Genomic DNA, 24,420 nt, shown 5'->3' with positions numbered 1-24,420 from the left:
TACATGTCACAAACATTAAACCCTTCAGGTTATCATCACGCTCACCCCACAAACATTAAACCCTTCAGGTTATCATCACGTTCGCGTCACAAACATTAAACCCTACAGGTTATCATCACGTTCATGTCACAAACATTAAACCCTACAGGTTATCATCACGTTCACGTCACAAACATTAAACCCTTCAGGTTATCATCACGTTCACCCCACAAACATTAAACCCTTCAGGTTATCATCACGTTCATGTCACAAACATTAAAACCTTCAGGTTATCATCACGTTCACCCCACAAACATTAAACCCTTCAGGTTATCATCACGTTCGCGTCACGAACATTAAACCCTTCAGGTTATCATCACGTTCATGTCACAAACATTAAACCCTTCAGGTTATCATCACATTCACGTCACAAACACATACCCCCGTGTTATCATCACGTTCATAACACAGCCATGTCACTTACATTTGAAAGCACCATTTTGAATTGAGCTATGTCATGGCATCTCATGGGTGATAATGTATTATTGCCAATGTGCCACGGGGCACTCGCTAACAGTTTTGGTGTGTTAGTGAGCCATCAAGAATAAAATTATTGATCCATCTTTGATCTCAGTGAGGATCTTCACTACGAACTAGATAATTATCAGTTGTAATTTAGATAGTCCCCCCCCCCCCCCCTTCCTTTTCACTGAGATTGATAATATTCCCTTCAATTTCAGAATGCCCAAGCTTGTTTTATGAATTATACAGTGCATCAACCGGGTTCATATTGTCATCTTCGTCCATGTGTTTGTCCATCAAGATACACTCACCTTTTAGCAAACATCTGGTATTATCACTATTTGATAGTGATTCATAAACACATGCACATAAAATAGTCGGAATCGTAAATAGTAGATTTGTTATGAAAAAGAAAACTCTTTGTCGCTTTTATCTAGTGTTGAGAGACATCCTCATTTTTCCATTCATTAAATACTCATCATAAAAAGTGAGTGAGTATTTGTCTCTTTATTAGACTTGAATGATGACTATCAGTCGAGCTAATGATTGTTGTTGTTGCACAGACACAATGTCTCAGTTACGCACATGCGTCTACATTTCGATTGTTCTTGTTGCACAGACACAATGTCTCAGTTACGCACATGCGTCTACATTTCGATTGTTCTTGTTGCACATACACAATGTCTCAGTTACGCACATGCGTCTACATTTCGATTGTTCTTGTTGCACAGACACAACGTCTCAGTTACGCACATGCGTCTACATTTCGATTGTTCTTGTTGCACAGACACAATGTCTCAGTTACGCACAAGCGTCTACATTTCGATTGTTCTTGTTGCACAGACACTATGTCTCAGTTACGCACATGAGTCTACATTTCGATTGAAAATGGGAGCCTGACTTTGGATAATAGTTCCCCTTTAAAAACAAACAGGAGTGCGAGAAAATATATGCTAACAAATATCAATATAAAGCTGAGCCACATTAACAAATTAACAAACGCGTTCATCTCTGAGTTCAAGACACTGCGTCTATCTAACAATCTATTGATGTTTCCATCTATCAACAATCTCAATCTAGCTTACACTACACTCTTTGCCATGCTTCATAAAGTTTAAAGAGGGGAGCAATAGGCAAAAAACGTGGCCTTTTAATTTTCTTGTTTTATGACGAACAGGAAGAATAAATCTTTTGAAGTGTGAAAGTGATGAAACGATAGAAGTCGCCATGTGTTTCAGGCGCTACAATGTGTCCAGTTTTTAATAACGCCAAATCTATCACAAACGGATCGAATTGTCAGTCTTGGTTGAGGTACTTTAAAAAACAACCCCATCATGTTCACTGGAGCAAAGTCAGATATTTAGATGATGTAGTATAGTCACGATATACTTCAATTAAAAATACATTGCAAGCTGACACTCTTTTTAACTTTGTCTTTATGCTTCAATGCTATGGTTAGCAGTGTAGTGTTAGAGAGTGTCAGAAAGTTTTTTTTAACATCTAAACCCGTGGGTGTTAGAATTGGACCTCGGCAACCTCCTGGTCTTATGAGGCCACCAAATGGATCAGGTGGTCAAGCTGGATTGTATGGTCCAGATTGGAATATTTTCAAAATGCCGTCAAAAAGTGGGAACATTGCTGAGTGCGGCGTTAAACACTCACGCGAGAATCATCTATAGTCGTCTCAGCGTAATGTACACGCCTTTTCCTGACATAATGGTCTACAACCATGTTTGATACAGTGGTTTGCATAATGTGTTTGTCTATCATAAAATAACAATTTTTCCTGTAGTGTTTTAATAACTTCGTAGCTTCTTGTTTATTCGGACTAGTTTCCGTTACAAAGGTCTAACAGACTTATATTTCACTTATTCCTCGTTTTTTTACAATCATTTAGCGGATTCTATTTAATTGGTAATTTAATAACTTCGTCGCCTATTTAAGCTTCTTATTTCGTTTGCAGTTGTTTAGTTTCCACAGGAATAAATATTCATGAATATTCTGCGTATCAGTCTACCAGACTGCATTATAGGCGGATATGATAATATGATGACAGCGGCCATTACACTTTCACAAAGACAAAAACGCATACTCCGACCTGAATTACACATACGTTTTTTTCCCCTGGTCAGATTGTCATGTGCCAGAAAAGAATGTCATGACACCTTATACGCGCCATACCTACCACTCGTGACAACTTTCGTCGTAACCATATCTCTCCGAGGCGACAACGACACTCCCGGTTGCCAAAGTAGGGATTCCTGGAAGGAGACAGAAACATGAGTGAGTGAGTGAGTATGGTTTTACGCCGTTTTTAGCAATATTCCAGAAATATCACGGCGGGGGACACCAGAAATGGGCTTCACACATTGTACCCATGTCGGGAATCGAACACGGGTCTTCGGTGTGACGAGCGAACGCTTTAACCACTAGGCTACCCGACCGCCCCTACAGAAACATGAGGCAGAGGCATGTATTGTATGAACTGGAACGTGGGGTATTACCTACTTAGTATTTCACTTATAACACAGGGTGGTAGCTTAGTGTGGGAGTGGGGTCAGGTAGACCAGTGGTTGAAGCGTCGAAGCCGACGACCCGTGTTCAATTTCTCCCCGATTCCATTCACAATGTGTGAAGCCCATTTCTGGTCCTCCCCGCTGCTGGAATATTGCTAAAAGTTAAGCGGCGAAAAACAATATTCACTCACTCAATGAACAATCCTTCGGCGAAAAATGGAGTGATAGTGTTTCAAGATTTCACTGAAAACCGCATACAGACGTTTCCATCCGTATATAGTTCGTACCACACTACAGTCAGTAGGAAATGTGTGTAAAATTAGACCTGGAGCAACGTTTATTTATGGGTTAAGAGTGCCGCCAGACTGTGTTGTGTAATGTATAGTCACATGAATTTGTGAAACTAGTAAATCATGTTGCAATATAGATTCTTCACATTGCTGGCCGAGATAACCTATCTTCTACAGCCACCCGTTGATTTCTATTTCTATTATCATTTTTTCAAAAAAGATTCAGTTTTATGCTGACATGAAAACAAACTAACGTCTAGTAAACTGCCGGGCAAAAGAAAGCATACACCGATACCTGACTGTGGCTAACAATGAAACAAACAAGCAAATGTCACGCCTAAGAACCGAGTTCGATTCTTCACATGGGTACAATGTGTGAAGCCTATTTTTGGAGTCCCCCGCCGTGATATTCGTGTTGTATTGCTAAAAGCTGCGTAACACTATACACGCTCACTAATGTGGCAGGACATTACAAATGGATTTGTTGACGTATAAGTAAACTGCCGAGCAAGAGAAAGTATTCACTTGAAAGTTCACACTTCTCTCGCTCAGTACCATGTACTCTGACAATGCGGACTCCATGTTCCTTGAGACGCCATGTACATGTCACCTGTTGTGAGATACTCATTGATATAATGCATGTTATAGCGTCTAGGACTCCCGTATCAAATACATCGAATAACTATTTCTTTTTTGTTTCATTTTAGACACCGTCAAACATACTTTCCGGCAGTTAATGCATAGGAGAGCAGCACGGATATGGTGCTGACTAAAGATGAACAAACGCGAATCTCGGATTTGAACCCAGTATCGATTATTCGTTTGTTGTTCAATAGCCCAGCTCTATGACGGTTGCCTGTACATAACCGACTATGGACGAGGGAAACATGTGGCTGATTTTATGAGCGACCTCTAGGTACGATGGCATGCAATTAACCAAGTAAACGAGCATGTACACCTGATCTATGTAGTCGCCTCTTCACACAAACATAACATGATCCCTGTGTTAGACATCTAAGACGCACAGCTTATTAAAGTGACAAATTTGCGACTTTGTTGCCTAAATTACTGAGGCCTTCCATGGCTATCACATAGTCTCTCTCTTCCTCCCCTCACACTATGCAGGCGATTCTGTGCTTCTATCACGGATTATCAAAGCAACATGCATACACAGCGAATCGAGTACGCGAATGAATAGCGTTTTGCGCGCGGTAGGAATTTCCAGTTATGTGACTCTGGCATGTGAATAAACAGCCAGACCAGTGGTTAACAACATGAGCACCGATCCCTGTCGACATTGTAACCACCTGATCCTCATTTTAGTCGACTTTCACGACATGTGGCCGCACGGTGGCACACTCGTCTAAGGCGTCGCTATTAACTGAGCAGAGATGCGTCCGTTGGGCACACAAGAAACCTATGATTGTGGGTTCGAATCCCGGTTCGCCCTGATTATGTTTCTAGTTTGTCAGCACCATACCCGTGCTCGTGGGTTATTGGAACTATGACGAATTATGGCATCCATTTAAAAAAAAACCCCATTCAAAACATACTGAAGTGATAAACTAATGTCACAAATATCAAATATAAAATATCTTTACCATTTAAGGTGTATGGCACTGGTTATTGATTAAAATGAGACTTCGTCGAAAATGTGTCAGTAAAGCACAGTAAAAACATAGATATTCAACATAATATTTTTTACTCATATAACAGATTATTATTTGGGGCATTTTCACGTGCCAACCAACTCACATAAATTTGTGTGAAGTAAATTGCAATCAATAATTTCGCAGCGAAATTGACAGATTGAGGCACAGACATCATAGCTTGAATTTCTTTATCAGAAAACAAGATTCCCTCATTAAGTGCAGATAACAGGGATCAACATTGCCCATCGTTGAACATATTCCGCTTTATGACTTTCGTGTCGCTCCTAAAGAAAGTGTTCCTAATTACGCTGCACATGTTCGGTGGTTGCCATAGAAAACTGCAAAAGAAACATTTCTTCTGACAGCCGATGGCACTTAACTTACGTAAAATGTCAAAGTTGGAATAAAGTTGAAGTCCATTGGTTAGAAAACTTATCAATATTTCTAAGAGTCAGGTACAATTTGCACCCGGAGTATGGAACGTCATCATTTTCGTTTGAAAGTAATATATATTTCGTAAGAACCTACGGCCATCTTCTTAGTTGTAATTGTTAGATCATACTTTTGTTTGTGTGGCGGGGCTGTTCTCAATCGATTTAAAGCATGTAAAAGAGTGAAAGCTATGTTTGAGTTTCCGTCTTATGAGCGGGTGAGTGAAAATGCGAGAGGTATCACGAGAAACATGACAAGTGTATTGGTGCACGCCTGTCTGTGGCAACATCAGTGGGGCAATGAACCGACAGGGGAGACAACTGGTGTTGAGTATGAGTGTGTGAATGAGTGAGTGAACGAGAATGAAAGTAGTTAGCGCTGCTTTGAACAGTATTCAGTTACATTAAGATGTAGCAGCTTAGTGTGTGAAGAAAGCCCGATGTACGGAGGTCGTTGATTTTTATCACTGATATAACTCTCGCGAGCCAAGGTAAGTACTCACAAACCGTGCATCTTAAGCGGGACGAACGTTTAATCACCGGATCCTGACATGGCTATGGGACACAACTCTGCACAACGAATGACATATTACGTCAATAGTTTCTAAATTAAGTCAACAATCTCAGAGAACAGGTGAAATCATTAACTACGGTGTGCTTCGTATCTTGAACCATATGAGTAATACAACCCGTATTGGTGAGGAAATTGGGTTTAACGTCGCGTCAGAGATTATTGCACTTATATAGCGACATGCATGCACGTGTGTGTGTGTGTGTGTGCGTACGTGCGTGCGTGTGTGTGTGTGTGGCTGCTTGTACTAGTCCTGACTAATGCCGATTTATAGTGCTAGCTCACTGAGATACCATGCCGCAGTTTAACATTTATACCCCACTCAGACACAAAATACTGATTCCGGCTCGACCAGTCCTTGTTTTAGGCCCTTAACGCCGAGCCCCAGACAGGGTAACAACGAGTACCATCTTTTAACGTCTTTTGGTATGACGCGGCCGGGGATCGAACCCCATACCTTCCGCTCTCCGGGTGGACGCTCTACCACTAGACAACGGAGGCGGTCACCCGTGGTATTGGAAATGAAAAAGTTTGAGAAATTCCCGAAAATATGGTGTTGACGGGAAATTTTACGGTGAACAAATAAATCTACCAGCAAACATACAAACTGTTTCACCAGTCATTCCTTGTCTGACATCACATGACATACACCGTTGATTCATGTGATATTTCTGACAGTTGTTCAGCCTATCTCAAGAATGATACTGAAAGGTATGCCTTTTGTCCAACATCAGTCCACTGTCAATATCCCCGTTCGTAGTTAGATAAAGGGACATATATTCCGTCATAGTGAGTATTTGAGTGAGTGGATGAGTGAATTTTAGTTTACACTTTACCACTTTTGTGAAACCCACGAGCAGGGTTCAGGTTTTGTCAAACCTTGACAAAGGGCGAATTTGTTTCTTGTTTCCAAGGGACGCGAAACTGCAGAGCAAATGTGGGCCACCTGGGTCTCTCCCACCCAGCCTCCCCATCACTTTCAGATATATGCTAATAAGTTGTAAAATCTGGCAAACTTTTTCAATGTGTTTGCTTAAATAGTGGTAGTGGGGGTAAGAGGGTGTAGAATGTAGGCGATGAGATGGGGTGGGTTTAATGTCGCGTTCAAGAAAACTGCATTTACATAGCGACGTGCTGGCATGAGTGCGCGTATTTACTTGTACCAGCCAGGAGTAATGCCGTTTTATAGTGCTAGCCCACTGAGAAGCTCTGTGGCAGTTTAACATGAAAACTCCACCACTCAGACACAGTAAAAGGAAGCATTAATATGGTTAAATGGCCCGGGTGACATTTGGCCCAGGGTGCTGAACCTAATTTAAGTAGTCTCATTTGAATTATCTTCAGACGTCTGTTGAATAGGTCAGGCGCAGACGTAAATGTAGTTATAGCTATTTTGAATCATGCCATCGATACAACGCTGAACAGTTAACCGTTTTACTCGTTTTACTTCTTACAAGTTAGTTCGACATAACAATATCCTTTTTACGGATCCGACCCAAATTGCACAAGTAGGGAATTTTTAATAGGTATTTTGAGAACGGTTCCTATAGTTCATTTGGAATTTTTGATACAGTTCAGTTAATAGACCCCTGTGGGGGTTCAGGGTTAGCACTGTAGGTCACAAGCAATCTATGATGGTCGAAAGAGGCGACTTAATGGCTCGGGTATGGCCCGACCTGTATGGCGTGAATCGTTTCTCATGATATCAATCACTTGATTGTTTGACCTATACTCGATTATTTTCAGGCCGCCGTCAAATAGCTGGAACATTGCCAGGCTTGTACATTGAAAACAGATAATAAATTGTGGTCTTTTATTTGCACATCCGCGCATACAAATGATGCAGTGGTAGAAGGTGAAAATTAAGATGAAATAAAACATGCAGGAAGAGGTAAATCCTCGATTATATAGTGTACTATATATTAGTTCTATTGAGATAAAAACCCTGGAATGTCACAACGCTACAATAGCCGTCCAACCACATAACTCACATGAACGAACAAGTTAGTGACACGATAAATTCAGCACAGTTAGACAACCTACCCCATCCAATGAGGAAGTACTTGAGGAATCCCCCTGACACACTATGCCGGGAGTGTACTGTGACAAACATGTGGACAGCCTCAACGAAGAGGAAGGCGAATGCAGCGAGGTAGAAGAACTGGAGTAGGATCTTGCCGGCGGCACACAAAGTCTGGAAATACAGAGATGGTAACATGATTGCGTCTGTAGTGAGTGAGTGAGTGAGTGAGTGTGTGAGTGAGTGAGTGAGCTCACAATCGTAGGTTTCTGGTAAGCCTAAGGGACGCAACTCTGCACGCCGAATTGCGTGGCTTTAGACGACAGGGTCACCCTTTCCCCCCGTTGCGTCTTTAAACCTCGCATATCATTGTTAGAATTTCTGGTTATCTCCTACAAAAGAATAATCACACATTCTGTTGTGTGTGTTATGTGATTTTTATGATGTAATGAGCGAGTCGTATCTGTGGAGTCGTTTATCCACTCTTCGTTCCCACTCACAAAGATCACAGGGGTAGAATATATCTCCCAAATGCGAAACTGGATACTCTGGTAGCGCTCGTAATTTCGCCAAAGAAATACCACAAAGTATTACCAAATGTGTAACTAGTCTATGTTTCTTTTACATGCCATGAAAGTTTATAGCTACAAATATATGCTAATCATAACTGGAATGCACTAAAAAAGTTTATGATTCCGATGGCGCATACTTATGTCGATGCCTCGCGTCCGCTTGATCACTCATGCTAATTTAACTGAAAAAGTGTGAGTGAGTGTGGTTTTGCGCCGCTTTTATCATTATTCCAGCAATATCACGGCGGGAGTCACCAGAAAAGCGTTTCACCCATTGTACCCATGTGGAGAATCGAACCCGGGACTTCGGCGTGACGAGCGAACGCTTTAACCACTAGACTACCCCTCCACTTTAACTTTTTCAATTTTGTTCCCTTTTAAAAGAAGTAAGGAGTGTATACTTGATGTTTTAAACCAAGGTCAACATTGTATTGATCAATAATTAGAAACAAGTTATCATATTGGTAAATAAAATAAATATATATAGCTAGGCTAAAGGAAAATAATAATTCTTGTTTATTTCATTGTTAGCCACCGTCAGGTATCGGTGTATGCTTTCTTTTGCCCGGCAGTTTACTAGACGTAAGTTTGTTTACATGTAAGCATAAAACTGAATCTTTTTTTAAAGGATGATAATCGAAATATTATTCAAGGGGTGGCTGTAGAAGATAGGTTATCTCGGCCAGTGCGTTGATCGATGCTCACGATGGCAATCACTGGATTGTCTGGTCAAGACTCGACTATTTACAGGCCGCCGTCATTTAGCTAGACGCCGAAGATCCGGGTTCGATTCCCGACATGGGTACAATGTGTGAAGCCCATTTCTGGTGTCCCCCGCTGTGATATTGCTGGAATATTGCTAAAAGCGGCGTAAAACCATACTCACTCACTCATCTAGCTGGAATATTGCTGAGTGCGAAGTGGAACATCATTATCGAAAAGCAATTTCTGTTTTGCTTGTATCATATTTAGACACCATCAGACATGGATGTATACTTTCGTTTGCTCGCCAGTTGACATGAGTATCTACCCAGAATAAAGATGTACGGTCCGTTCCATTACATCTGCAATTGAACACCCCGAAAACCTCTCACATTATACAGGTGATTGAATGAGTTTCGTTGAAGGCAACTAAACAGTATTTCAGTCAGTTTGATGAGTGAGGAAAAACCGAAAGGATGAAGGTCTACCACGTTTAACACTTTGGTGAAACCCACGATCATGGGTATGGTGCAGAGAAATATGATATGGGGTTTGAGCCTAAGATTATAGGTTTCTGACTCTGGGCCTCTCTTGCAACGCGCCCTCCCTTTATTATTAAGGATGTCGGTCTGTAAACGTTTGACATGAAATAAGCCTGACACAAATTATCATTGTAAAACGTTCGTGGACATTTGATAGTATATTTATGTGGTAAGGCGTAAGCTGTATGACGGCAGAAATAGCTGAAATATCATGTTTTATTTTCGATGTCCATGGAACTTGAATCCCCCACGACGCGTTAGAAGCACTTTTATGAGTAATGAACGAGGCTGGTGCACCGTGAGAAAAGGTTTCCCTACACTGCCGCAATCCATCATCCAAACAACCAGATCAAAGAAATATCCTTTCTTCTTCCTGGGCAGTAATACAGTGGGGGCATATCACAGGACAAATTGGGCTACTGCGTATATCCTGTACATAAATATCTCAACCATCAATGACAAGATGACATGACGTACAGCCGTGTGTGTGGGTCAGGTCAGGCAATTCAATTTGTCCTTAGATAAAGTTCTGTTGTCAGTCATGCAGTCATGTTTTCATGGAAACAAATGGGACAAGCTCATGCTGTGTGATGGCAACATAGAATTGCAATTACAGCTTCTATTCCTTCCACAATCTATTTGATGAATAAGTTTATAATATCAATATCCTTCTCGGTGTAAGGGCTTTGAAGCGCGAAGCCCATTTCTTAAGCCATTAACCACACGAATATTTGTTTACCGACTCTCTAAATATCGTTCTCCATACCGGTTGGGGGGGGGGGGGGGGGGGGGGGGGGGGATCAAGGGGGATCAAGAAATTAACTTCCCCTAAAGTTTGTCATGGGATAGCGGTGGGTAAAGTAGTAAAAATTTTTTACATAACTGAATACTTTCTGCGATATACAAAAATACAGTAAATCTTTTGAGTCAACGTAGTATTAATTCCACTTGTCCTTCCTTGATTGTTTAAGTATTATGGCCAAGGTTCAAGGCAGGGATTTGGTGGTAAAAATCTGGACTCAGCAATTTCTTTTTGTATGGATATTTATGGAGCTTTGGAATCCAGTACAACAAAAGATGAATAGACATGTCTTCAGGTCAGACGAAAACTGTCAGTACCGATGCGTGGCTTTGGCAGATGACTGCCTGTATTTGGCATTATTTGATATGTCTCTTTTACCATAACCCGTGAAGATCCGGGGTCTTCAGCAACCCATTCTTGCCGTAAAAGGCGTCTATGCTTGTTGTAAGAGGCGACTAACGGGATCAGGTGGTCAGGCTCGCTGACTTGGTTGATGCATGTCATCAATCCCAATTATCGATGCTCATGATATCAATCACTGGATTGTCCAGACTCGATTATTTACAGACCGCCGGCGCGGCGGAAAACATCAAACCAAACCAAACCCAAACCAAGTCTTTTACGAAGTTCTTTGATCATCAATTTATGTGGTGATGCTGACATATAATGGTTATGTTATTTGAAACATTATCAGTGGAAACAACTACAAACATTTCATGCTGGGCAGCCAGACTTCGAACGACAGCTGGTGGACACAGAATGGGTATATTCCAATTCCAATTCTGTTTCCTCTTTTATATTTTGTGCATTCTACCAATGGCAACATCACGCACGCTGAAAGACATCCAACAAGTTGATCTTTTCTATTGGCCTATGTATTGGCATATCCATAATGATTAGAAAGTTGTGATCCCAATTGGCAGGAGACTGCTTATGATATTTTGGTCCATATTTGAATAACTGAAATGCTTCTATTGTCAACAATAGAGAAGTCACTTGTGATTTTTTAACCAACTGGTGATGAGTCTTGGCACCTACAAGTTGTGGAATATATCTGTAACTGAAATATACCTTTTGATTGTACCTGTATCCGTAGATTTGATACCTGAAACATTTAATTTGAAACCGAAAGCGTGAGGTTTCGAATTTGAAAACAAATACAGGTATTTAATCGAAATTCGAAACCTCTAAAATGAAAACACAGTAGGCTTAACTCCATTCTTCCATGGCACAGTCACAAATGATAGGGCATCGTTTGAGCTTAATATTTTCAGTAAGTCAGGAATTATTATATAAAGCATTATTCTAACTGACATTCCGATAGAAAACGAAGTCTAAGCATCATGAAGCGATAGACATTGTCACAGTGCGTGACAGTAGCGACAAAAGGTGATGCACAATGACGAACAATTACTTAAGGGGTGTATTGTAGTGCTCAGTAACACACTGAGTTCTACAATACATTTTCTAAGTAATTGTTCGTCAAATTTTCCGCCTGAAATTACCAAACATGCCGTTAATAATGCATGAACCGCAACACTTTTATTAGCAACCTTAAATAAGTAAGATCAGTATTTGCAATTACCAAACGGGCGGGCCTGCGAAACAAGTGCATCTGAATAAATAGTTCATGGTAATGCCGTCATTAGCAAAATCATGGCCGAAAGAACAATCGATATCTCTGACGGCCCAATCAGAATGCAGGATTCTAAAATGTCATTGTAAAATAAATAATGTAACATATCGGTTTTACCTGAATCTGGGTCTTCCCAAGACAAGCGATGCATATAACGTTGATGATGGTGAGGCTGAGCACGAAGTTGATGTGAATATAGTGGGTCTCTCCAACTAAGTGTCTGCAAAATATTGTCATATAAAAGGTAGCCATCGAACACCCGTTTCAAGCGCTTGTTAATGCATAAACAAGATTTACATTAATTTACTAGTTTTAGAGGTTTCCTACACACACGGTTAAAACCATTGTGAGTATATAGGGTCACCGCGCGACTTAAGCCTTCCTGTCTTTGAATGTTTTAATCTTCACATTGTAAACATGTATCTAGAACGGCAATAACAAATAACATTAAACCGTCGTTCTGTCTTTTTATGTATATAAACTGACGTCCAAAAGAAACTTTACCAGAGTTTGAAATCACTCTTGCCCAAAAACAACAAAACATACATGCATGAAGTTAAGTGTATTGAGAAGATCAATATATCAACATAATCAACACTGAAAATGACAATCATACCGCGACCGAGAATGACGTCAGAGCCCCCCAAAGTTGGGTGTGGTACAAAACTCGAGCTTTCAGAATCATGAACAATAGGCAGAGTACATAAACAATCGCTCACGTTCAATAACAAGTCATTAGTAGCGTGTGTGACCACCAAATGCCTAAATACACGCAAAAACTCTTCGACGCACAGAAAAAGTCAGTCGTCTGATGAGGTCACGTGGGATTTGACGCCATTCTTCTTGGGGGGCCAAGATCAGTTCTTGCCGGTTGGCTGGAGAGTGTGGTCGTTGTCGAACACGACGATCCATCAAGTCCTAGAGGTGTTCTATGGGGGACATGTCGGGTGAGCGTGCAGGCCACGGCAGGACGTTGAAGTTGTTGGCTGCGAGGAAGTTAGTGACAATTCTGGCTGTATGGGCTCTAGCGTTGTCATGCTGATAAATGACACCACGTTGCTGCTGTTGGAGAAATGGTAGGACAACTGGACGAAGAATGTTATCCATGTAACGCTGAGCTGTCAAGTTTCCGTCAACGATGACCAGCGGTGTCCTCTCCTGCCAACAGATCCCTCCCTACACCATGACACTCCCTCCACCATATGGTACGACCTCCTGTACGCAACACGCCGCCGTTCGTTCACCCCTTCGGCGGTAAACACGTTGTCGTCCATCAGCCCTAAACATACAGAATCGCCTTTCGTCAGTGAAGACAACCCTCTGCCAGTCACGTCGTTGCCAAAGTCGTACAGTCCGGGCCCATCTCAATCGCAGACGACGATGTTGCGCTGTCAATAGCTGTCCTCTGTATGGTTTAAAAGCCCTGATTCCATGAGCCCTGAGTCTCCTGGCCACTGTCGGTCGACTAACCCTGTGACCTAAGGCATTTGTCGCCGATGACGTTACTGTCAGGAAGCGATTTCGGAGGTGCAAGGTACGCAAGTACCGGTCATCATGGGGCGTGGTCACCCTGGGTCTGCCTGGTTTTTGGCCTGTCAGCGGTCCGCCCTGTCTGTCTGTAACGTTGCATCAAGTTGATAACGGCAACACGGGAGCAACCGATGGTTCGTGCAATATGGGCGTGGGTGGCTCCCATCTGTACCATACCCAAGGCTCGTTCACGTTGTTTGACTGTGAGTCGTGGCATTTCTTTTGTGTTTTTTTATAACTGTGGATGTCTGACTTGCCGTTGCAATCGTTTTATACCCTTACCCGCACGTGCATTTGCAGTTGTCCGTGGTGCACGTGTTTTTCACTTTTTCGCGTGTTATCTCGCAAACATGTAACAGACGATTAACATTTTCTGCATTCACTATTGTTGTATTTAGGTTATGTGTTTTAGATAGACTTCATCGAAATTTTTTTTACTTTGTCTGAAATTTATATTTTCAGTTGGTAAAGTTTCTTTTGGACGTCATATATATATCATTTTATTAGTCTCTAAAGAAAAAGTACGCTAAATCTTGATAACCTATAAAGCATCATACGAGTAAGAAGGGATGAAAGTGCAGACCCAGTAACTTCGTATAGAAAAATGACATGGACATGATTCATGACTATCTAGTTTTTCATTCTATTTATGCTCTTAAATAAGTACTTTAGATATAGATAATCTCTAAAGCACCACACGAGTAATATGGCAAGTAGTTGACAAATGGAAATGTTACCTTACTAACTAGTTTATCAAACATCAATACAGCAATGGACCACTAATTTTAGTTCGTTAGAACCGTAGTTTGTTATAAGCATATATACAACATCTATACAGCAAATGGCCGGGACCAAAAATTAAGTTCGTAATATCCGTCAGTTCGTTATAAGTGTGTTCGTTATAAACGTATTTTACTGTATTGTGATCAAATTTGTATCTGTCTCATTAAAATTTCAGGAACGTCCTACCTCCATGTGAACAGATACGCTATGAGGGTTAACACCAGTCCGCACATCGATGCCACACAGCCAGCCAACAGTACCCCTTCATAGGTATCAGGAATGACTGGAATCTAAATGAAAAAAACAACAGATATTGCCTTATCACATACATAACACACCACAAGTGTCATTTCTAAGTATCAATGAAGACAGGATCGGCATGTGGATTTCAACTTCTTTCTTATATTGAAATGCAACTGTTGGTAGAGATGCTAGCACATTATCAATAAAAAGGGTACTAGCATCTGTACCGATAGGTTGCATTGGCAGATAGAAAAGGACTTATAAAGAATGCATAAGTCAATCATTCAATCATCATAAAGATCACAATAACATGCACGCATATAGCAAAGGTAGGCAAATGTCAACAACACAATGGCATGCACGCCTATGATAAAGGTGTCCAAATATCAAAGGCTTTAAGTGTCACCAAACTTAACAGGAATACGATTTAAAGTACTTAGATTTATTATTCAGTACTCGGCAAATAAAGGCGATAAAACCCTTCCATATTCATAAGAAATCGATTGTCGATTGTACGACTTTGAATACAATTTCATGAGCATGTGTTTATGAATCACTATCAAATAGTTCGCGAAAAGGTGTGCGTATTCTGCCCCACCGGTGGCTCCCGTCACAAACACATGCAAAGGCAAGTTAAATGTTCACCTGGAAAAAACACGGGAACATATGGTACATGTCAAAATAGGGAACTGCATCGGACATGATGTCACTGATGCGTCAAATTTGGAAATGCCCTCCACATGTCCACCATAACACTTTTGAAAGTTTTAGTGAAGCCTTGAATGCTGTAACCTTGATCAAACAGTTTTTGAGCAAGAGTCTTGTGACGCTCTTTAAATCTTGAAACGGTTAAATCCGGATTAACGGGTTTCAGTGTACTGTAAATATGACCCATCCACCCATTCATCCATCCATCCATCCATTATTCAATAAGACATAACCTGTCAGATACTTAAACCACAGAGACTTACGTTTAATTCTAAACCATTTCAAAGAAAAGACATTCATTATCCTCTTGGTATGTATATTTCAATTCTAATATGAAACCATACGTATGACAAAAGATGTATCATTTGGAACCTTCAGTTATGACAATTTCTTTACCGTAACGTTTATTTGTTTGACAACAAGTGCAAAGTGACCAGGGACGTCACACCAACAGGTTGTGGACGTGGCATTCCTCTGTATGACGTCGCAATCGTGAACAGACCAATGACCGTTCAAGACATCGCTGAAATATACAAATGTAAAGTTTGTACTACGTGCCTAGTATCAGTCTAATAGAAACAAACATGAAAACAAAAATGTATTTATCAACCATGTCACGAATTAATTCCTGTAAAATTCCAGAAAATATTTCCTGAAAATTACACCTTGACACAAATTAAGAAAAGACACAACTTTATGGATGATAACGTCTGGTTCACTTCATGTGGATTCTGACACCGTTCTCAAGGTGGCATGGAAATAAAGTTGTATGTTTTCTTATTTATTCATCGACTTCTAGAATGTCCATCAAACAGTTGACTCAAAGTATTAACTTGACTTAAAACAATGGTATTTAATAAGATTAATCTTATCATCTCTTGAATCTGTTTGTCAGTACATATATGAACAGTAAAATAAATTAAATATGAATCCAACTTCTAAAACCCTTTGTTGTGTATTTCATTTAACTCGTATTTATTTAGTCTCAGTGGTGATGAAATATCTAAATATTGAAAGAACAAAACGCACTTGAGGATTCCTCAAACACAATGGGGGTAGTATTCTAAAGGGAAAAGCAGGGTAATATTGCAACTATCCAAGCATAAACAACACCACAACCGATCATTCTCCACATGCAATGTTAAAGCCCAATAAATCATGCACTTTATCGGTTTTCTTTATTTTACGATTGTGTTTTTTTTTAAATAAATGAAATAAATACAGTTTTAATCTTGAAAAATGTGTCTACAAACGGAGTGTATAGCCTTTATATATCATTTAATGTCTCAACAAGCAAGTTGTCACATCGCTAGTATTCATCTTATAACTAATGCTTTGTCGCTTTTTTGTAATGATGTAGAAATGAATGGTATAGTATCCATCACAGCAAAAACGACACACAATGGGAGTTGACTGCTGACATCCCTTTAAAGCAATAACCTATTCTGAATTACGTTAACGAATATTATAAACGTCATGTTTGATCATTGGCACTTTCGCTGATAGAATTCGTATCTAAAAATAACTTTAATGTTATTTTGAAATAAAATGCATTAAAGTTTACCTTTTATCGGTAAAAACAATAAAAGAATCATACAACGCATAAAATACACCAATATGTCTAATACAAAATGAACCCATAGACATCCATTAGCATAATGGTATAGGTTGCAGGTAGACTAATGCTTGGGCTTTATTTAGTGTCAAGATATATACCACAGTGTAGTCTTAACATCGCCTAATACTTACTGGTCCGTAACAAATCTATAAAATGAGATAACAAAATCTCTCATGACTATGTCCAGATGGAGTTGAAATAGGTCATGTCTAGGCCATGCCTAAGCCAACATCATCGCAGCAATGACTGTTTGATATTCTGTAAAGTGTGTGTGTATCTGTGAGTGGGTGGGTGAGTGAGTGAGTGAGTGAGTGAGTGCTTGTCTCCAACAAACCTATATTCTAAAACGCATAGATATGGACAAACGTCATTGATACTCTTTGTAGTGACTATAATGTGATGATCCAATATGAAACGTGAAAAACATCGATTGTTGATGTACAAAATCAATTGAATTCCCCTGGGTGGATGGAAAATATACCATCGTAAAATTTGCTCTACCGGAACATTAATAATGTAAGGTATGCTAAATAGGTTTCATATATAACAATCCTCACTTACAAATGCTAACAAAATCATATGAAATGGAAAATTGTGAAAATGTATTTTGCTATCAATATCCGTGATTGGGGCTTATCAATTATGGAAATTTTCATGTTCTTTTGTACATCTGTTTCAAAGGCCAGTTTACAGTGTATGCTGTTAAAAAATATGCAATATATGCATAAACGGCTCTGCGCAATAACAGGAAAACTTGAAAAATGATTATATTGAATTTTATGTCACATATGTTTCTTTGGCTCACAGCATGAACAGAGGCAGGAAAGGGCTTATGTTATTAACGCCACAACACAACAGCTAGTTTAGAAGAACGATTACAATTTTACAGCAATAACACAGCCATTACAACCTCAGGTACAACAACATATTATATATGATATAACGCACAAATACTCCAATGGGCGCTGTTCATATCTTCTTCCGAAATTAATCAGGTGTTATACATAACTTTAACTGAGTCATACATGATTCCTACTGATATTCAAATGAGGTGCTATGCATGACTTACTGACATTCAAATGAGGTGTCATGCATCATTCTTACTGATAGTCAAATGAGGTGTAATGCATGACTGTTACTGATATTCTATAGGAGACGTTATAGGTGTGTGGGGGCAAGTGACATTATGCACATGGCACAGATCACACATGAAGCACAGCAACGCTGAAGTCGGAGACGAGTATTGACGCGTGCCAACGCACGGCAAGATTGACTCTAGGGAGCGTCCTTGGCCTCGTTTCTTCCCCAAACCGAAACAAATGTGATCTAATGGTGTGTTTCCATTGGCGAGGTTCGTTGTTCGAAATTGACCAGTGTTCACCCAACAGAGAATGGGTACCCGGTGGGATGATATGATCATGTAATCCTCTTAGAGGACATTGCCCCCTTGACCGGGGTAATAATTGATTTATGCCATGAACATGATTTCAGGCATGGATACGACGCACCAAAGATATCCATCTATTTTGCTGTTACTGGTATTCTTCAGTGGTGGTATACCTCCTTTCCTTTTGTTCATTGATCAGATTCTTCAGAGGCCTGATACTTTACGTGACGATTGTAAAATGGACGTATTAAGTTAACTCATGTGCTCCCTATTCATAGCTCTCTTAAAAGGCGAAGAACAACGTAGCTAGCTCGCTATCTCTATTAGCGCTGACTGTTACTGTCACACAATTCAATCACCCCTTAAACAGAAATGCTCCGAATAGAAGCTCAAGCTGCAACAATGAACATCAATCAAAAATTACCTCCATTACATGATAGTATCGATTTCTTTAAGAAACATGGTTTTCTGAAGACGAGGTGAATGCGTACACGCGTTCTGAGTCCATGTAAAAGATTATGGATAACATGGATGCCATGCATGCAACGCTGTTTACATGTTGAAGTGCCTTAGTATGAACAACCGAGTGGCACAGCCATGCATGCAACGCTGTTTACATGTTGAAGTGCCTTAGTATGAACAACCGAGTAGCACAGCCATGCATGCAACGCTGTTTACATGTTGAAGTGCCTTAGTATGAACAACCGAGTGGCACAGCCATGCATGCAACGCTGTTTACATGTTGAAGTGCCTTAGTATGAACAACCGAGTGGCACAGCCATGTATGCAACGCTGTTTACATGTTGAAGTGCCTTAGTATGAACAGCCGAGTGGCAAAGCTATGCTAGTCTGTCTCTCAGATTCTAGAGAATAAAAAATAAAAAGGCAGTCAAACTCAAGTCTAGAATGATTTGGCAAGTCTAGATTGCCTCACCTCTTGAACCTGTCCAGATCTCTAGGGCTCACAGGCGAGATACTGGCTTGTTTGTATCAGTAATCTTAATCGGTACGCTGGTGTTTACAGCTGATACAATGCTGCGATGCTGTTTACATATTGCAGTGCCTTAGTATGAACAGCCGAGTAGCACATCCACGCAAACCACTCCGTGAACATGATGTAATGCCTTAGTATGAACAGCCGAGTAGCACATCCACGCAAACAACGCCGTGTACATGATGCAATGCCTTAGTTTGAACAGCCGAGTATCACATCCACGCATACAACGCCGTGTACATGATACAGTGCCTTAGTATGAACAGCCGAGTAGCACATCCACGCATACAACGCCGTGTACATGATACAGTGCCTTAGTATGAACAGCCGAGTAGCACATCCACGCATACAACGCCGTGTACATGATACAGTGCCTAAGTATGAACAGCCGAGTAGCACATCCACGCATACAACGCCGTGTACATGATGCAGTGCCTAAGCAGGAACAGCCGAGAAGCACATCCACGCATACAACGCCGTGTACATGTTGCAGTGCCTTAGCATGGACAGCCGAGTAGCACACCCACGTATACAACGCCGTGTACATGATACAGTGCCTTGGTATGAACAGCCGAGTAGCACATCCACGCTTACAACGCCGTGTACATGTTGCAGTGCCTTAGTATGAACAGCCGAGTACCACCCCACGCGTACAACGCCGTGTACATGTTGCAGTGCCTTAGTATGAACAGCCGAGTAGCAAATCCACGCATACAACGCCTTGTACGTGTTGCAGTGCCTTACTATGAAAAGCCGAGTAGCACATCCACGCATACAACGCCGTGTACATGTTGCAGTGCCTTAGAATGTACAGCCGAGTAGCACACCCACGCATACAACGCCTTGTACATGATGCAGTGCCTTAGTATGAACAGCCGAGTAGCACACCCACGCATACAACGCCTTGTACATGATGCAGTGCCTTAGTATGAACAGCCGAGTAGCACATCCACGCATACAACGCCGTGTACATGTTGCAGTGCCTTAGTATGAAAAGCCGAGTAGCACATCCACGCATACAACGCCGTGTACATGTTGCAGTGCCTTAGAATGTACAGCCGAGTAGCACACCCACGCATACAACGCCGTGTACATGTTGCAGTGCCTTAGTATGAACAGCCGAGTAGCACACCCACGCATACAACGCCTTGTACATGATGCAGTGCCTTAGTATGAACAGCCGAGTAGCACATCCACGCATACAACGCCGTGTACATGTTGCAGTGCCTTAGTATGAAAAGCCGAGTAGCACATCCACGCATACAACGCCTTGTACATGTTGCAGTGCCTTAGTATGAAAAGCCGAGTAGCACATCCACGCATACAACGCCGTGTACATGTTGCAGTGCCTTAGAATGTACAGCCGAGTAGCACACCCACGCATACAACGCCTTGTACATGATGCAGTGCCTTAGCATGAACAGCCGAGTAGCACACCCACGCATACAACGCCGTGTACATGATGCAGTGCCTTAGTATGAACAGCCGAGTAGCACATCCACGCATACAACGCCGTGTACATGATGTATGAACAGCTAACCGATAACCACAGCCAAAGCTGCAACGCTATTTACATGCTAAATACCTTAGCATTCACAGCCGAGTATACTTACCGTATTGTGTAAGGGTATCTGCCAATAGCAATCTAATGTTTCTCAACACCCAACGCCTTACTTACATATCATCGATAGTTCAATAATGACTGAGGAGAGAATGTAATTCAATGTAATATGAACCATATTCTTACACAAACACAACCTGTTATCAAAAGCAGAATTGAAACTTTCTTTTTTAACAACATGTTGAACGCCACAATAATGATTGGTGAGCGTTATTCTTTTTTTAAAACCTGTTTCATTGGGTCTGTTTGTTTTCAGAATCTGAATTGTAAAATAATTTTGACTGTTATAGGGATGGTTGCTTTGTGTTAAAGCTTTAGTTTTATCATAATGTATTTAACAACGGACCAAGTACTTTTTTAGACGTTATTCATAGAAATAACACTACACTGCTGAAACAAAATAAACGAACTAAAAGGGAAAAGACTGGACAAACCGAACAAAACATGTAATTTTCCGTAATGTCCGTAAAATGGGGATCCGGAGTAAAAGGTTCAAACTGGTACCGTCTCCCACAAACCCGGTTTTTATGCTCTCGTCGACAGTCTAAACAATTCTGAAATATAGCTGACTTCAATCAGACTAGCACTTTGTTCAGAATATCAATAAAAGATGTTTGTTTGAACCAAGGCGTTCTAAATTCAATATATGTGTCTAACTGTCTGACCAAAGCTGATATATATGACCCTTCCGTGCTACAAGTCACTCATCGACGTTTAAGAAATCATGGATTGTAGCACTCTTGAAATCGATTCTCCTCTCTTTGTTGCCTTATAGGCTTGTGAGTGATGCCATGGGAATGCCAATGCCATTTTGTGGACCGCGAGTTACATCGTTGCCACGGTGATAGATTGTTTTATTTGAAGAATTTCCTACATTAAAAATTAACAACGGCTGTAAAATGACACATTCATGTACACCTACCTGCGAACAGTTCTCCATGAAATGCACGTAGTTTCGTTTGATCCTTGTAGTATCACCTTAAATTAGATGAATAAAGAGATAAATACATGACTGAGTGACTGAGTTGTATTACACATCACACATTCCTTGCGTCTTTCAATTACCACATTCAAGATGCCATTAGGAGAGTAACGTTTTTTTCGTCGTTTATGTCAATATTCCAACAAAATATAGGAATGAGGCACAAAGAACGGGTTACACACATTGATTCAAACACGGATCTTTGGCGAGATGAATTAACGCTTTCACCACTTGTCTATTCCACCAAGATCAGCTTGACATGTCCCATGGCCCTTATTAAGCAATAACATTTAGGACATGTACAAAGTCTGTGGATTAGGAAGAGTTAGATTGTCAGATGAGTCACTACATCCAACTTTGCCATGCCAGCCAACTATGTCACATTCGATGTCAACTTCGTGATGTCCGGTGAAAAGTTTGTCTTGTTTGGAGATATATTCGTCAGATCCGGAGTTAACTTTGTCATAGCCGGAATTGGCTTCGTGATATCCAGAACTGACTGTCATGGCGGTTTAATATCGGATATAAAGACGTAGGGCACATCACTATCAAACTTAAGCCATACGACCGGGTCAACAAAACAAAAAGTAATCTCAGTATTGTAATTTACATATATCATGTAAGAAAATGAAAGCGGTGAACCTTTAAGCTTCTCGATATGGAAGGGCGAGAGGGTAGCAGAGCGGTTAAAAAACTCGGCAAAAATACTTAACCTCAATCACGCGTATTTGGAGAGTCAACTGTCTCCGAAAAAATTAAGATATGGACTGATAAAACCAAATATTTCTGTTTTAGAAATGAAAAAATCTGAACAATACACGTTTGTTTAAGCCTTAAGCTAACTAAATAGGTCACTACTTACAGAATGCGGATGCTTAAATACTATTTCAATTTTCCTGATCTTCTGGAGATAGAAGTTGTCGAGGGGAAACACTGATCGTATTTCTGTGATGAAATCGGGATCATGACTGAAAAAGAACCAGAAAAAAAGTATTCAGATTTGAGAATTTTAAAAACAAAAAATCTTGCTTTCATTATTCTTTCCAACAAGAACCATATTCACTTTTCCCATGAATAAAGTTACTGTATAAGATTATTTATTTGTACAATTACTGTAACTATACATAATGCAATACAAGCACAATGCATTGTGGAATAGAACATAATGCCATCAATCAACCAAAGTATACCTACATGTTCTCTGCATAGTTGTCATGTAACAATGAGTACATATCAACGTAGTGACATATAAACATTGGTTCGTGGCTGTACACAACATCAGAGTGGTCTGAAAAATAGAGAATAGTTTTTAGTCTTTCAAATCCAGCAGTGTGTTCCAAATCGGGTAGTTTTGAACTTTCCGATTTATAAAATAAAGATATATATAAACATGTAATATGTTAATCTTCAGTGAAAATTAAGCCAAACATGATTATTACGTGAAATCCGAATTGTAAATTTTTAACGACCTGCATGTACCTGAATGTCCATTTGTTGATATTGAAACCTTTTCTCTTCGTAATCGAGAACCGCGGGCCAAGGTCGTCCCATACTTCTCTGTATGGTTAGCCAGCTTTGGTAGACTTGCATTAGGTGGTACAATCCGAACATTCTCCATCAGCGCCACTGATGAAAGATACAGAAGCATAATGTCTGTTTCAAAAATGTACATCTAAACGACGATGCAGTAAAAGTGTGATGTCAACTCATCTGAGAAACAAACAACCAATTAATGATGAAATACAAATCAGTGGGAGGTAGTAAGTGAACAAGTTGGCAAGTTATATGGTATGATGTTAACAAATCTAGGGAACATTATTGGGACGAACCGGAATTCGAACCCAAATTCATAGGTTTCTGGCGTGTCCAAGGGACGCAACTCTGCACTCAGAGGTGAGTTGAGATGAAATCGATTTTAACGTCGCGTTCAAGATTATTGCACTTTTAATAGCGACATGCGCGCGTATGTTTGTTCGTGTGTGCTTGTACAAGTCCGGACTTATGTCGGTTTGATAGTGCTAGCAATAGTTTCTGTGAGGTTTGTCCTTGTAACATAATGGTGAATTTAAACCTCAATAGATGTTGCTTTCTTGGATATGCCTATATTTCCGTTGACATTCATCCTATCAATAGGGACGGCGGGTGCTTAAAGCGTTCGGTCATCACGTCGAACGGCCGGTTTCATTTCCCCACAAAAGTACAATCTGTGAAGCCCATTTCTGGTGGCCCCCGCCATGATATTGGTGGAATATTGCTTACTCACTCACTCACTCACTCACTCATGTCAATAAAAAGGGAGATCCTACGAGTACATTAACT

The 24,420-nt window shown here is 40.5% G+C and overlaps 1 protein-coding gene across 7 annotated transcripts in view; it reads right to left on the bottom strand.

The window, feature by feature from the left end:
- The window catches only part of LOC124138812, a 119,778-nt gene that overhangs the window by 14,410 nt on the left and 80,948 nt on the right, over positions 1-24,420 (bottom strand). For 5 of the 7 annotated variants that reach the window (XM_048399733.1, XM_048399738.1, XM_048399736.1 and 2 more), the window contains 10 exons: positions 23,581-23,727; positions 23,296-23,389; positions 22,964-23,069; positions 22,042-22,097; positions 21,112-21,129; positions 15,896-16,022; positions 14,735-14,838; positions 12,353-12,455; positions 8,005-8,155; positions 2,687-2,762 (listed from right to left, as the gene is read on the bottom strand). In XM_048399733.1, the coding sequence (XP_048255690.1) occupies positions 2,687-2,762; positions 8,005-8,155; positions 12,353-12,455; positions 14,735-14,838; positions 15,896-16,022; positions 21,112-21,129; positions 22,042-22,097; positions 22,964-23,069; positions 23,296-23,389; positions 23,581-23,727 (982 nt within the window). Of the gene's footprint in view, positions 1-2,686; positions 2,763-8,004; positions 8,156-12,352; positions 12,456-14,734; positions 14,839-15,895; positions 16,023-17,248; positions 17,264-21,111; positions 21,130-22,041; positions 22,098-22,963; positions 23,070-23,295; positions 23,390-23,580; positions 23,728-24,420 lie in introns of all 7 variants that reach the window. The other 2 variants (XM_046505689.2, XM_048399735.1) reach the window with 2 other exon arrangements.

This window comes from Haliotis rufescens, unplaced genomic scaffold (assembly GCF_023055435.1).
Source record: "Haliotis rufescens isolate VD_foot unplaced genomic scaffold, xgHalRufe1.0.p SCAF_2, whole genome shotgun sequence".
Classification (NCBI taxonomy): Eukaryota; Metazoa; Mollusca; class Gastropoda; order Lepetellida; family Haliotidae; genus Haliotis; species Haliotis rufescens.
This window is presented reverse-complemented; position numbering and strand designations above follow the sequence as displayed.